Source organism: Physella acuta, unplaced genomic scaffold (assembly GCF_028476545.2).
Source record: "Physella acuta isolate Inbredline_101_S28 unplaced genomic scaffold, ASM2847654v3 ptg000569l, whole genome shotgun sequence".
Classification (NCBI taxonomy): domain Eukaryota; kingdom Metazoa; phylum Mollusca; class Gastropoda; family Physidae; genus Physella; species Physella acuta.
The window spans coordinates 138704-151154 of record NW_026732088.1 but is presented as its reverse complement, the minus strand read 5'-3'; the positions used below and the strand labels follow the sequence as shown (position 1 = coordinate 151154).

The following is a 12451-nucleotide window of genomic DNA, read 5'->3' as shown; positions in this document are numbered from 1 at the left end:
TAATATACAATCACGAAAAGCAGCACACACTAAATTTGTATGGTATATTTTTTAAATAACCACTGAAGTCATGTGATCAAAATATGGTATCCTGTCTATCTGCCCCTGTATTGTTGTTGACACCAGCAATATGCCAGACATCTAACAGTTTTAAAAATGTTTGTAATTTCTTAAAATAAATTTAAAAAAAACTTAAAATGCAAGGAGCGGAATTTCCTACAGAGGTTAAAAGCCCATTCAATTTACCTACTTATCAGGTTTGTTAATACATGTTTTACAAGTGTCTGTCCACTACTGACTACTTCTTAATGATTTAATCTTTACTTAAACTTAATAATACTTGATTACTTAATACTTACTTTTCCAGTAGACTTGGCAGTGCTAAAAAAAGAACCGGCAGGGTAGGCCAACAGAGAAAATAAATAACAGGAGCTTAATATAGATCATTCTATGCTAGATCTTGTTGCAAATTTTAAAAAGGAGTATTAGATAAACTGATGTCAGAAAATGGAATTGTCTAGAAAGTAAGAAACCTACTCACTCTGAGTACTCTGACAGAAGTCATTTGTTTGCATTTCAATGAAATGTTCATTCTCTGGTATTACTTCAGTAGTTAGATCTAAGTAGTAGATCTAGTAGCAGGTATGTAAATCCATCCGGTAATTGAGTTACGGCAGCAAGTTCTATTTTAAAGAGCATGTTTGTTTTCATGAGAAATGGTCATTTATATTTTAGGGTGGAATGGAGTAGAGTGGGGGCTATTGTTTTATTGTCCATTTGACTATAACCCAATTTTGGGTAGGGTTGTAATACTATGGTCAGATAAAGCCACAATAATATAATCTTCTTAAAGAAGGAGTGCTATATCATATTTGCTAATGTCAACTCTAAAACGCTAATTGTTAACAATAAGGTTGAAACTGATTTAAAAATGATTAAATTGCATAACTTTTGTAAATCTTCTAGTTATTCTGTTAATTTTTGTTAAAAATATTCCAGAGAAGGCTGCGGCATTTACATAGTATTGCTGTACGAAACTTGTACTGTCCTCAAGATCAAGATGTTAATTTAAATAAACTGCAAGTTTATTTCACCCTTCATAAAGATGAAAAAGAAAAGTGTATGTACTTATTTTTATTTACCTGTTTACAGAAAAAATAATTCATCTAAAGAGTTTAATGTTGTAAAAGGATTTATCATTTTATTCCACCCTTATTGCTAAAGCTGTTACTGATAGTTTTATTTATTTGTTTCATTCAGCTTTTTACACCAGTGAGAAAATAATTGGTTCTTTGGTAAGTGAAACCCGTTATCATATGATAAATATAAAATGTTGTTCATTTATCATAGTTTTGAGATTTTGTTTAATCATTTTAAACTTAATTAGCTCTGTAAGAGTTATATTCTTCATACATTTTTAGTAGAATTAACTTTTACAGTTTTATATCCAACTACTGTGTTTTAGTTATCCATTTTACCCAAACAAATGCACTGTTAAAAGACTTACTTTTACACTTGATGAAAAATATTAATTTTTTTATGATAGACAAATGCATAAATTATAATTATGTAATTGACAATTGTCTCCTCAATATAGGCCTAATTATCAACTGTTTAATATTTATTTTTTGGTTTGTCAGAACCCAACATGGCAAAGTTTTGATTTACTTCGCTGTGATGCAGAAATAGATGGCACCACCAAATGTATCCTTAGTAGCTGTGCAGTTACTTTTTGTTTTTATACTTGACTAAGTATGGCTAAGTTTAAAATGAAATAAAAATTTATAAAGAAGGTGAATCAGAGTGTGTTACATCCCTAAATACAAATTTACATATTTTAACTTATATGTGACAGCATAGAAGAAAGTGTAAGACATCTAATTAAAAGTCCTTAACCTCTTTATACAGTTTTAGTTTTAAGGATTTGGTTTGTTTATGAACAGAAGTCTAAAGTAGCTATAATGGCACAAGTTCATTTATCAGGATTGGTGTTTTTCTCCTCCAAGGTATGTTTGATTAATAGATAAACCTACTACATTTGGTTAAAAGCTTTTTTATGATAGTAGCCAGAGTAGAATTTCAGTACACTGTTACAGAAAATATTTAGCTCATGTAATGTAACATGAATTAGTTCTGTAAGCTGTTGAGGATTTTTTTGTTATTGTGGTGGGACATTTGATCCTTCATATCCTGACCAGGTTAATTCAATAAATAGCTAATATAAAAGAGAGATAAAAATAAAACAAACATATTAAAAAACACTTTTCCTTGTTCCTCATACAAATAATGTGCTAGCCATCACTACAATCCTCATACAAATCATGTGCTAGCAATCACTACATTTTACTGTTCCTCATATAAATAATGTGCTAGCAATCACTAAATTTTACTGTTCCTCATTCAAATAATGTGCTAGCCATCACTACATTTTACTGTTCCTCATACAAATAATGTGCTAGCCATCACTACATTTTACTGTTCCTCATGCAAATAATGTGCTAGCTATCACTACATTTTACTGTTCCTCATACAAATCATTTGTTAGCCATCACTACATTTTACTGTTCCTCATACAAATAATGTGCTAGCCATCACTATATTTTACAGCTCAGTTTTTTTTTTCAAATTTCAGCTGCAAGTCCCTGGGGTCAAGTATCCACCTAATACTTTGTTGTTTGGAATGTTCAATAATATTTTCATACACTATGATGTTTCCACGGCCAGTCCACAGCTTAGCCAATGGGTGTGTCTCTAAGTCTTATTTATTTTTATTGGAAAATAAACCATTACACTTGCAATCACTTGTTGGCATGTAAAAACTCATGGAATGTATAGGTGTTGATAACAGAAATGAAAACACCTTATTTATTATTATATAGTATTCCATTTTAAGTTCCGAGCTTCTGAGTTTAATTTTTTTATAATAAACAAATAAAGAAATAAAATGTTTTATCTGTCCTGTAATAAGTATTTAAGTTAAAAAAAAGAATTGATTGTATTTTCTGATCTCTAGATCTTAGACAAAGTGGTTCCAACCGACAGTTTTCCTCCTGTGGTTAAAGTTGATCAGTCCTCGCTGAAACCATCTTATAACATCAACTACTTGTCCAGGTACTTTTTATTTAAAAAATGTGATATATTTATTTAAAAATCTTAATCTCATCCTTGAAGTATTCAACTCATTTTTTAAAATTAAAGGATACATACTGTACAAAGAGCTATCAAGCAGACCCAAGCTTCTGTTAAAAGAATACATTCAGACATTGAAGACAAACTGTTGACTTCCAATGAAAGTTCTGATAAGGTGGGTGACATTAAATTCTTTTTACATTTTTAAGCTGTAGAAATGTCTTAAAATTTAATTACTTTTCATTAAATGGAAGCCCTTCATTTAAATAATTTAATTTAATTTCAGCTGTCCTACAGAGAAGTTTTGCTAATGAAGGTTAGACAACTCCGTAAAGAACTTCTGTGGCAGACACAGCAGAAACAGTGTGAACAAGAAGAGTTAGACAAGTATAAAGTACAACAAAATGGTAGATGTAAGTTGAATGTATTTTTGCTGTTAGTTTGAAGAGCTAGTCATGAATCACTTAGTAAATAGGCTGCTTGATAAACTTTGGAATTATAATTTAACAATTTGCTTTTGTTACAACAATTTAAAAACATTGAATTTTTAAAATAATATAAGTCCTGGTAATTGACAGCATTATATTGCAAATTTCAGTGATGTATGCCCACCAAATGATCATGTTACATTCAAATATATAGAGTACTATTTGCATATAATTTTTTTTATTTATGCTAGACTTACATTTTGGAAATTAATTTTCCAAATGTAACACTAATTTTGATATCAAATAACCTACATACATTTTTAAAAAATAGCAAACAATTTAAAAGAAAAAAGACTTCAACTTCAGAAGATGCTTAAGGATACAGAAGAAAAGAGAACTATGCACATTCAGTCAAGGTATTGAAAGCTTATTTGTTTTTCACTAGAGTTTATTTTAAAAATGTTTTAACTTGAATATAAGTTTTGGTGTCTAAATCATTCAAATTCAAATAAGATTTAAATATTTCTGTTGTGAATGACATTATAAAATTTTTTGAATATGTTTGTAGGGAAATGCTGGTTAAGGAAAATGCGCAAGTTTTATTTAGAAGGAAGCAAATTATTAATGAGATGGTTCATTATATTTACCCAATCACCCAGGTAAGGGAGCATGTTTAGATAATTGTTTGTTTTGATGGGATCATTGTTTAACATTCAATGATTAGAGAATAATTACAGTTTTACTGGATAATTGACATCCAGTGATTAAAGAAAAGTTACAGTTCTTTTGGCAAATAATTTTTTACAGGATGACAAACAGAACTTTTTCATTCATGGTGTCAGGCTGCCTAATGCTGAAGACTATCATGGTAAATTTCAATTCCTCCACCTTTAGAGAAAAATTAAAATTCTCTGTTCAACCTAAGTTAAAATAAAAAACTATTATGTCAGAAGATTAAGTGCCAGGTTTTCCTGCAGGTCAGGACGAGATCCGCCTGTCTGTGGCCCTGGGCTTCACCTGCCACCTGACACAGATGGTGTCCCACTTCATGGACATGCCACTGCGCTACCCCATGGTTCACCGCGGCTCTCGCTCCACAATCATTGACCACATCCACAGTAAACTTACAGAGAAGGACAGAGAGTGAGCTGGCATCATTTATCTCACACCATAAAACACACGTTAAAAAAAATACTTTACACTAGTATTTCCCTTATACTAGTCAACTAATTGTGCTTCAGAGACGTTTTATCTTAATTTAAAAGTTTTTCAGTAATATACTCAGTTATTAAGTTCTATAAAAATTAAACAGCATGGCCTAGCGGTAAACTGCTAACCTGAAAGTCTCAAGTTCGAATCTAGGTTCAACTCAGTAGAATGTCCCCCCGAGTTCACCCAGCTCTGATGGGTACCTAACTCACGTGAGGGAAAGTAAAGTTTGCTGGGCATTGTGCTGACCCCACTATCCCTTCATATGCCGAGGTCACAGAAACAGGTGAACTCTGCTTGCCCCATGGACCCCCAGGTTTGAAAACTGAAAATACTACAAATTTTATTATTTATTTGTACTGTTGGCCTAGATGTTAACTTAGATCATATAAGCTACTACTGATGTTGGTGTATACTCAATGCTAGTGTTGTTTATGTGAACTATTTTTTTTCACCCAGGTTTCCTTTATATGGGAAAGGCAAAGAAAAGTTCCAGTACAATTATGCTGTTTTTCTTTTAAATAAAAACATAAGTCAGGCAAGTTTTGTTTCCTACTAAGTCAGCGGTCAACAATCTGTATTATATCATATCTCTTGCAATAGTTGTAGGATTTGCTTCATTGTAAAAATGTTTTCTATTGTTTTTAGCTTCGCTTCTACTGTGGTTTAGGGACAAATGATCTCAGGCAAACACTACCCAACCTAAAATCTTTACTTGAGCAAAGACTTGGTGTGAGAAGGTAAATGGATGGGTATTTTGATACAAATATTTTGTTTGCTAGTTTTTAAATAAATACAAATTATATTACATTTTTTATTTGGATTTGAAGAAGAAAATTAATAAAAAATTTTTTTTAAATATTTAAGAATCAAATTATCTTGTTGATCTTAAAATATTTTTGCTGTGTAATTAAATTTTTATACTAACAATTGTATACAAACTGGCACATTGCTAGTTCCAATGAGATTAATCAGATGCCAGGTTTTATGTCTAACACTTGTTTTGTCTGTTCCCTCCTACAGCCATTCCTCTGAGCCCCGTGGCAACACTCAAACCCTCCAGTCCCCTCAGCCCACAAGTGTCGGTGAGTCCCTGACCAGCAGACGCAGTCAGGTGGCATCCAGCGATGCCTCCAGCTACGCTAGGAAAGATTTTGTTTCAGACCTTGAAGCTTCAGATTCCACTGTAAAAACATCTGGTATATTACCCTCTGAGATGGAAAATTCAAACACATTCTTGGAGACCATCGAACAAAGAACATTTGAGACTGTTTCAACATCACACAACGGTCAGGACAACGGCACAGAATTCCAGGGTTTCACTCACCAGAACTCTTCTGACATGGAGGGGAGCAGCTGTAAGGACTATGCTGAGTATTCCCACCATAAGAATGGACACACGGTGCATGAGGTGCATGACAAGAAGAAAGATGGCCACCACAGCAGGAGGGTGATAGAGGAGGAGGATGAGACGGAGGAACTCTTCCAGCCGTCTGACGACCACTTTTTCCAAGTCAACAGCCAGCCCGGGGTGCAGGAGTTCAACAGTTTACTCGCAGAGTCCCTCAACCACAGCCACATCCTGTCTGCCAACTTTGGTAGTGACATCAACACCAACGGTACCATTCCTTCTTCAGACATTCTGAATGACAACAATTTCAGGAGTTTTAAACTCTTGAAAGCACAAGGGGCCTCTCAAGCAGGGGCAGACAAGCAGGTTTTAGAGAGTGGCCAGTCAGGGGGAGACCACCACCAGTCCACCATCACAGAACAAGTAGATAATGGGTTCTCTCCCCTTACTGACACAGGGTTATATTCTCACCAGGAAAAACCTTGAGATCAAATCAGTTTACTTTCATATTTCAGATATTACCAAGCTATCAGTACATTAACTTATATTAGTCTTTCAATGAGGTACATCCACAACATATGTAAGGAGCATGGCCTTATAAAATCTTTTAGTGTGGTCTAACCTAAAGGTAACAAGAACTGTGTGACTTAAATTGAAAGTTGCATCATAAACAAAAAAGTAAAATGGATGTATGTTTAAAATATAAAAGTTGATTCAGGATTTAAGTGAGAAATTATCTTCATCTCATTCAGCAACTTTTTCTTGTTCAACTAGATATGTTAATACCCCAGTCTATGCCATACAGTTTTTACCCATTAGGGAAGTCAATGTTACTGACTGGACATAGTTCCTGTGATGGCTAAATGATGTACCCATACATGTCATACAACAGGCTGATGTAGGATAAAGTAATTACTGAAAAATAAGGATTTAAAATTGTCGTAACTTTCAGATTTGATTATTTTTTAAAAATTCTTTTCTTTAAGATAGACAGCTAATGGGTATGTTAGTCATGTTACTTAACATAGCTCAGTTGTTTTTATTTCAAGAAAAGGTCATCTTTTTCAGATACATTCTGTGCAATAATTTCATGCTTTAATTTATTCATAACTCATAGTTCATTGTATTATAGATTGTCCATTCTCTATCATAAACAGGCAGTAACAAACCTACATTTAATTCAATGATTGTTTTAAGTATAGATTCATTGTACATTTAACAAATATTTTTTTATTGTAAAACATTTGTTACTTTTATTGTGCTTCAATCATATCATTGTTAAACAGTATCACAGCCCTTAAAATATGAAACAATATCTATCTCATTGATTTTAACATTTTTAAGTTATTTTCTAAAATGGTTATTTTTATTATCAAGGAATGTAACAGATGAATTCAAGCTCTAAACTTTTTCTTTGTATTTTGTTTGCTACTGATGCAGCTGTGTAGCTCTGTGTACTGGTACATACACTCTACATGACCAAGGCCAATGTGAACTGTTAACTGTAACATTTTCAGCACAGTTCTCTACATTCCAATTCATTCATCATCAGTCAAGTGGCTGTACTACAGTCTTGTGGGAACACATAGCAGGACACACCATTAAAGGGGGAGCTTTGGGGGGGGGGGGGGGGGGCTCATTGTCTAATATTTTATTATTTATGTAAATCAATTGACATAAACATGAAATATTGGGTCTAATTATGTACAACAGAGAGGCTGCAATTACTTAGGTTTTATTTGCTGTTTCTGTGATAGTGGTTGGCTTCATACCCTTGCTTATGATAGAAGAAAATTTGGTGATAGATTCAGTTTATGGTTATCTGATGGCTGTTTTTTTCCCCCTTGCGCCACTGTCTATAGTCTAAAACTGTTGACTCACCAAGACATGATAAAACTACTCACCACCATTCTCTCTGCTAAACAACTTTCAGTAAACACATTTATAACAATATTTTTTTAAAAAGACATTACCCACCCCACAAATATTCAACAGCTCATCGTTAAATTCCACACATATTCAACCACACCCCACATATTCAACCACCCCACACATTCATTTCAACCCCCCCACACATATTCAACCACCCCACACACATTCAACCACACCACACATATTCCAATATTGTTTGATGTATAATTCCTCTATTAATAAATTGATTGTAACCAGATTGTGGTCACACAATGTTTTAAGTTTACAGCTAGTTTGTGATATTGGAAGCAGTCATAACTTGTATTTGAACAATTTTTAACAACATTTGATAAAACACGTATGCTATACTGTATCCTGGTATACTTGACTCTAGTTACAGCAAGATGCTACTTGGAGAAAGGATGGATTGGAATAGAAAAATAAGTAAATAAACAGACTGGGAATATTTCTTATGGACTTTCTCAGTTAAGGACTTTCTAAGTTAGTTGTGATTGAAATATGTTTAACTATTTATTTGATGATTGTATTGTAGTGGTTTAGTTCAGACTGGGCCAGTACTGCTTCAGTACTGAATTGATGTATGGCCATCACAGAAACAAACCGCCACAACTTGATTGATATCCCTGGCGAAAATACTGGTGGATTAGCTCTGAGGTAGTTAAGCCACCACAAATTAACCAATCATATTTTAATGAATCAATTGTTCTAATGTGTACTCTGATATCAAGCACAATATCTATCTCATTGATTTTAACATGTTTAAAATTTAAAGTCATGTTGATGTTAAATTATCTGAAACTGTTGTGTCTGACACCTTCAAACCACTTGCTTGTCTAAATAACTTGAACTGATGAAGCAGGGCTTATTAAACTAACTCTACTCCAGCATTACCTGGCTGTTTGCTTGTGTTCTAGACATTGGTATTTGTGTACTAGTCATTGGTGCTTGTGTTCTTGTCATTGGTGTGTGGTTGTGTTTTAGGTGTGTGCTTGTGTTCTAGGTGTGTGCTTGTGTTCTAGGTGTGTGCTTGTGTTCTAGTCATTGGTGTGTGGTTGTTTTAGGTGTGTGGTTGTGTTCTAGGTGTGTGCTTGTGTTGTAGTCATTGGTGTGTGGTTGTTTTAGGTGTGTGGTTGTGTTTTAGGTATGTGGTAGTGTTCTAGTCATTGGTGTGTGGTAGTGTTCTAGGTGTGTGCTAGTGTTCTAGTCATTGGTGTGTGCTTGTGTTCTAGGTGTGTGCTTGTGTTCTAGGTGTGTGCTAGTGTTCTAGTCATTGGTGTGTGGTTGTGTTCTAGGTGTGTGCTTGTGTACTAGTCATTGGTGTGTGGTTGTGTTCTAGTCATTGGTGTGTGGTTGTGCTCTAGGTGTGTGGTTGTGTTCTATTCATTGGTGTTTGTGTTCTAGGTGTGTGGTTGTGTTCTAGTCATTGGTGTTTGGCCGTGTTCTAGTCATTGGTGTTTGGTTGTGTTCTAGGTGTGGTAGTGTTCTATTCATTTGTATTTGTGTTCTAGATGTTTGATTGTGTTATAGTCATTGGTGTTTGGTTGTGTTCTGGGTGTGTGCTTGTGTTCTAGTCATTGGTGGTGTGTTCTAATCATAGGTTTAATTTGTTCCCCTTGCTACGCCTCTGGTAACTTACCACACAACATTATGTAATATCAGCAGTTTTCCACCCCTCATCAATTTGAGGTAAAGGCCCAAATATTTTTGAGTATGATCAAGTAACATCAATCACACTGAAGGTTGAACATGACTGACAATCATGGCCTTATGTAACAATAAATCAATTCTTCAGAGCGGCTGGACGTAAAACGATAGTGTATTTTTGTTCCGCCGTAAAATGTCTGTTTATGGTGTTATAATGTAAAATGTCTGTATATGGTGTTATGACGTAAAATGTCTGTTTATGGTGTTGTGACGTAAAATGTCTGTTTATGGTGTTGCGACGTAAAATGTCTGTTTATGGTGTTGTAACGTAAAATGTCTGTTAATGATGTTGAGACGTAAAATGTCTGTTTATGGTGTTATCACGTAAAATGCCTGTTTATGGTGTTGTGACGTAAAATGTCTGTTTATGGTGTTGTGACGTAAAATGTCTGTTTATGATGTTGTGACGTAAAATGTATGTTTATAATGTTGAGACGTAAAATGTCTGTTTATGGTAAAATGTTTATGGTGTTATCACGTAAAATGCCTGTTTATGATGTTGTGACGTAAAATGTCTGTTTATGGTGTTCTGATGCGCGGACTGTAAAAAAAAAAAGCAAAAAAAAAAACGTTTAATCGAATGATTAATCAAAAAAGTATGATTTTGAGTTTTAAAATCAACAATTTCCGTAATATAAAACTTTCACAAACAATAAACAAACCAATAAAACAACTCCACTCTCTAACTCTGACCATCACTTTATTTACACATCATAGCAAAACTAACCGAGCAATCGTTTAAGATTTGATCAAGCACGTATACATATAGAGAAATATTTTCCACATTGAATGAAAGACCGACACATGAGAAGACAAAAGTCTAGACTACAGCCTAGCACAACAACCAGCACTGGTCTAATAGACTCTTCTGTCTCATGGGGAAAGTTTTCTTGACTCTAGCTTGGACATCTAGCGCTCCCAGTCATAGGCAAAGTGATCTATGTTGATACCGGGCAGCGTAGAACATGGCACCTTTGGGTTACTGAAATACATTGTTATATCAAGTCTGACGTGTTTCTAGAACACATCGTTACATATTAGATTATGACTATCCTAAACTTACTTGGGTCCGACTGTCCTAAACTTACTTGAGTCCGACTATCCTAAACTTACTTGGGTCCGACTATCCTAAACTTACTTGGGTCCGGCTATCCTAAACTTACTTGGGTCCGGCTATCCTAAACTTACTTGGGTCCGACTATCCTAAACTTACTTGGGTTCGGCTATCCTAAACTTACTTGGATCTGGCTATCCTAAACTTACTTGGGTCCGGCTATCCTAAACTTACTTGGGTCCGGCTATCCTAAACTTACTTGGGTCTGGCTATCCTAAACTTACTTGGGTCTGGCTATCCTAAACTTACTTGGGTTCGGCTATCCTAAACTAACTTGGATCTGGCTATCCTAAACTTACTTGGGTCCGACTATCCTAAACTTACTTGGGTCCGGCTATCCTAAACTTACTTGGGTCCGGCTATCCTAAACTTACTTGGGTCCGGCTATCCTAAACTTACTTGGGTTCGGCTATCCTAAACTAACTTAGATCTGGCTATCCTAAACTTACTTGGGTCCGACTATCCTAAACTTACTTGGGTCCGGCTATCCTAAACTTACTTGGGTCCGGCTATCCTAAGAGCATTGGCCTGGACCTCTGTCAGGGCCGTGGTGTCACACATGAGCTTGGCCAGCGTGTAGCCGTGGATCTCTCTCAGCTGACCTAAACAAGACACATTCGTTGCTTTTCGTTATTGGAAATAATTATTTTTTTAAACTCACTATTTTTAGCGCTATTTCCATACTGGCAATTGCGATTATTAACTCGTATATGGATGGATGTGTGTCTGCGCTTTAAGTCGTATCTCCTCCTCAACGGAGCAATATCGAGGACTAGTTCCAAAAGCAATTATGTTAAGCAAGTTCCGAGGATGATTGTGGGCCAAAAAATTCCCGGAATTCCTTCCTGTTTGTGTTTGCGTTTTTGGATGTGGTTGAGTTTGTCTTTGTGTTTTCGTTTCTCTTTGTATTTGTGTTTGCGTTTGTGTTATGTTTGCGTTTTTTGTGTTTTGGTTTTGGTTGGTTGTGGTCAGTGGCGTAGGCAAGGTGGGTTAGCGGGGTGCTAACCCCTCCCATGGACCCCAACCCCTATAAATATAGGGTCATATATATATATATATATATATATATATATATATATATATATATATATATATATATATATATATATATATATATATATATATATATATATATATATATATATATATATATATACTAGCTGCATACCCGTGCTCCGCCACGGAAAATCTTTTTTTAGCGCAATTTCCATTCTGGAGAATTGCGTTTATTAACCCGTCATTTCTGGATGGATAAATGGATGGATGTATGAATGTGTGTCCGCAGCTTTAAGTCGTATCTCCTCCTCAACGAAGCAATATCGAGGACTAGTTCCAAAGCAATTATGTTAAGCAAGTTACGAGGATGATCATAGGCCATAAAAATTCCGGGTTTCTTTCATGGATTTCCCGGAAAAGCCTAAAAACCTCGAAAAAATGCAGTTTTTGGCCCATATCTCGGCAACCAGACCACTTAGAGACTTGAAACATGTACCAATCGATTCCTGCCATAATTTAGAACAATATTGCCGAAGAAAGTTTTCAAAAATATCCTTTCGTTCGGTCACAAAAAATTAATTAAGGAAA

The 12451-nt window shown here is 34.9% G+C and overlaps 2 protein-coding genes across 3 annotated transcripts in view; one reads left to right on the top strand and one right to left on the bottom strand.

The window, feature by feature from the left end:
* The first annotated feature begins 81 nt into the window (after window positions 1-81).
* On the top strand, window positions 82-6778 carry LOC131946733 (UV radiation resistance-associated protein). Its single transcript, XM_059307666.1, has 16 exons — window positions 82-257; window positions 1000-1120; window positions 1261-1295; window positions 1641-1704; window positions 1909-2006; window positions 2633-2743; window positions 3014-3111; window positions 3199-3304; window positions 3416-3542; window positions 3889-3973; window positions 4126-4216; window positions 4365-4425; window positions 4535-4700; window positions 5226-5304; window positions 5415-5506; window positions 5790-6778. The coding sequence occupies exons 1-16, from the start codon at window positions 198-200 to the stop codon at window positions 6601-6603; spliced, it is 2208 nt and encodes a 735-aa protein (XP_059163649.1). The 5' UTR covers window positions 82-197; the 3' UTR covers window positions 6604-6778.
* A 3657-nt stretch (window positions 6779-10435) lies between these two features.
* LOC131946732 (peroxidase) overlaps window positions 10436-12451 on the bottom strand; it is a 51806-nt gene continuing 49790 nt past the window's right edge. For both annotated transcript variants that reach the window (XM_059307663.1, XM_059307665.1), the window contains 2 exons: window positions 11367-11469; window positions 10436-10735 (listed from right to left, as the gene is read on the bottom strand). In XM_059307663.1, coding sequence (XP_059163646.1) covers window positions 10663-10735; window positions 11367-11469 — 176 coding nt within the window. In that variant the 3' untranslated portion in view covers window positions 10436-10662. The remainder of the gene's footprint in view (window positions 10736-11366; window positions 11470-12451) is intronic.

Bases quoted from the DNA above. Each gene is read 5' to 3' on its own strand.
- LOC131946733 (XM_059307666.1), top strand. From the start codon at position 198: ATGCAAGGAGCGGAATTTCCTACAGAGGTTAAAAGCCCATTCAATTTA. The intron at 2,007-2,632 runs GTATGTTTGATT...TTCAAATTTCAG, and splicing joins TGGTGTTTTTCTCCTCCAAG to CTGCAAGTCCCTGGGGTCAA. The intron at 3,112-3,198 runs GTACTTTTTATT...TTAAAATTAAAG, and splicing joins AACATCAACTACTTGTCCAG to GATACATACTGTACAAAGAG.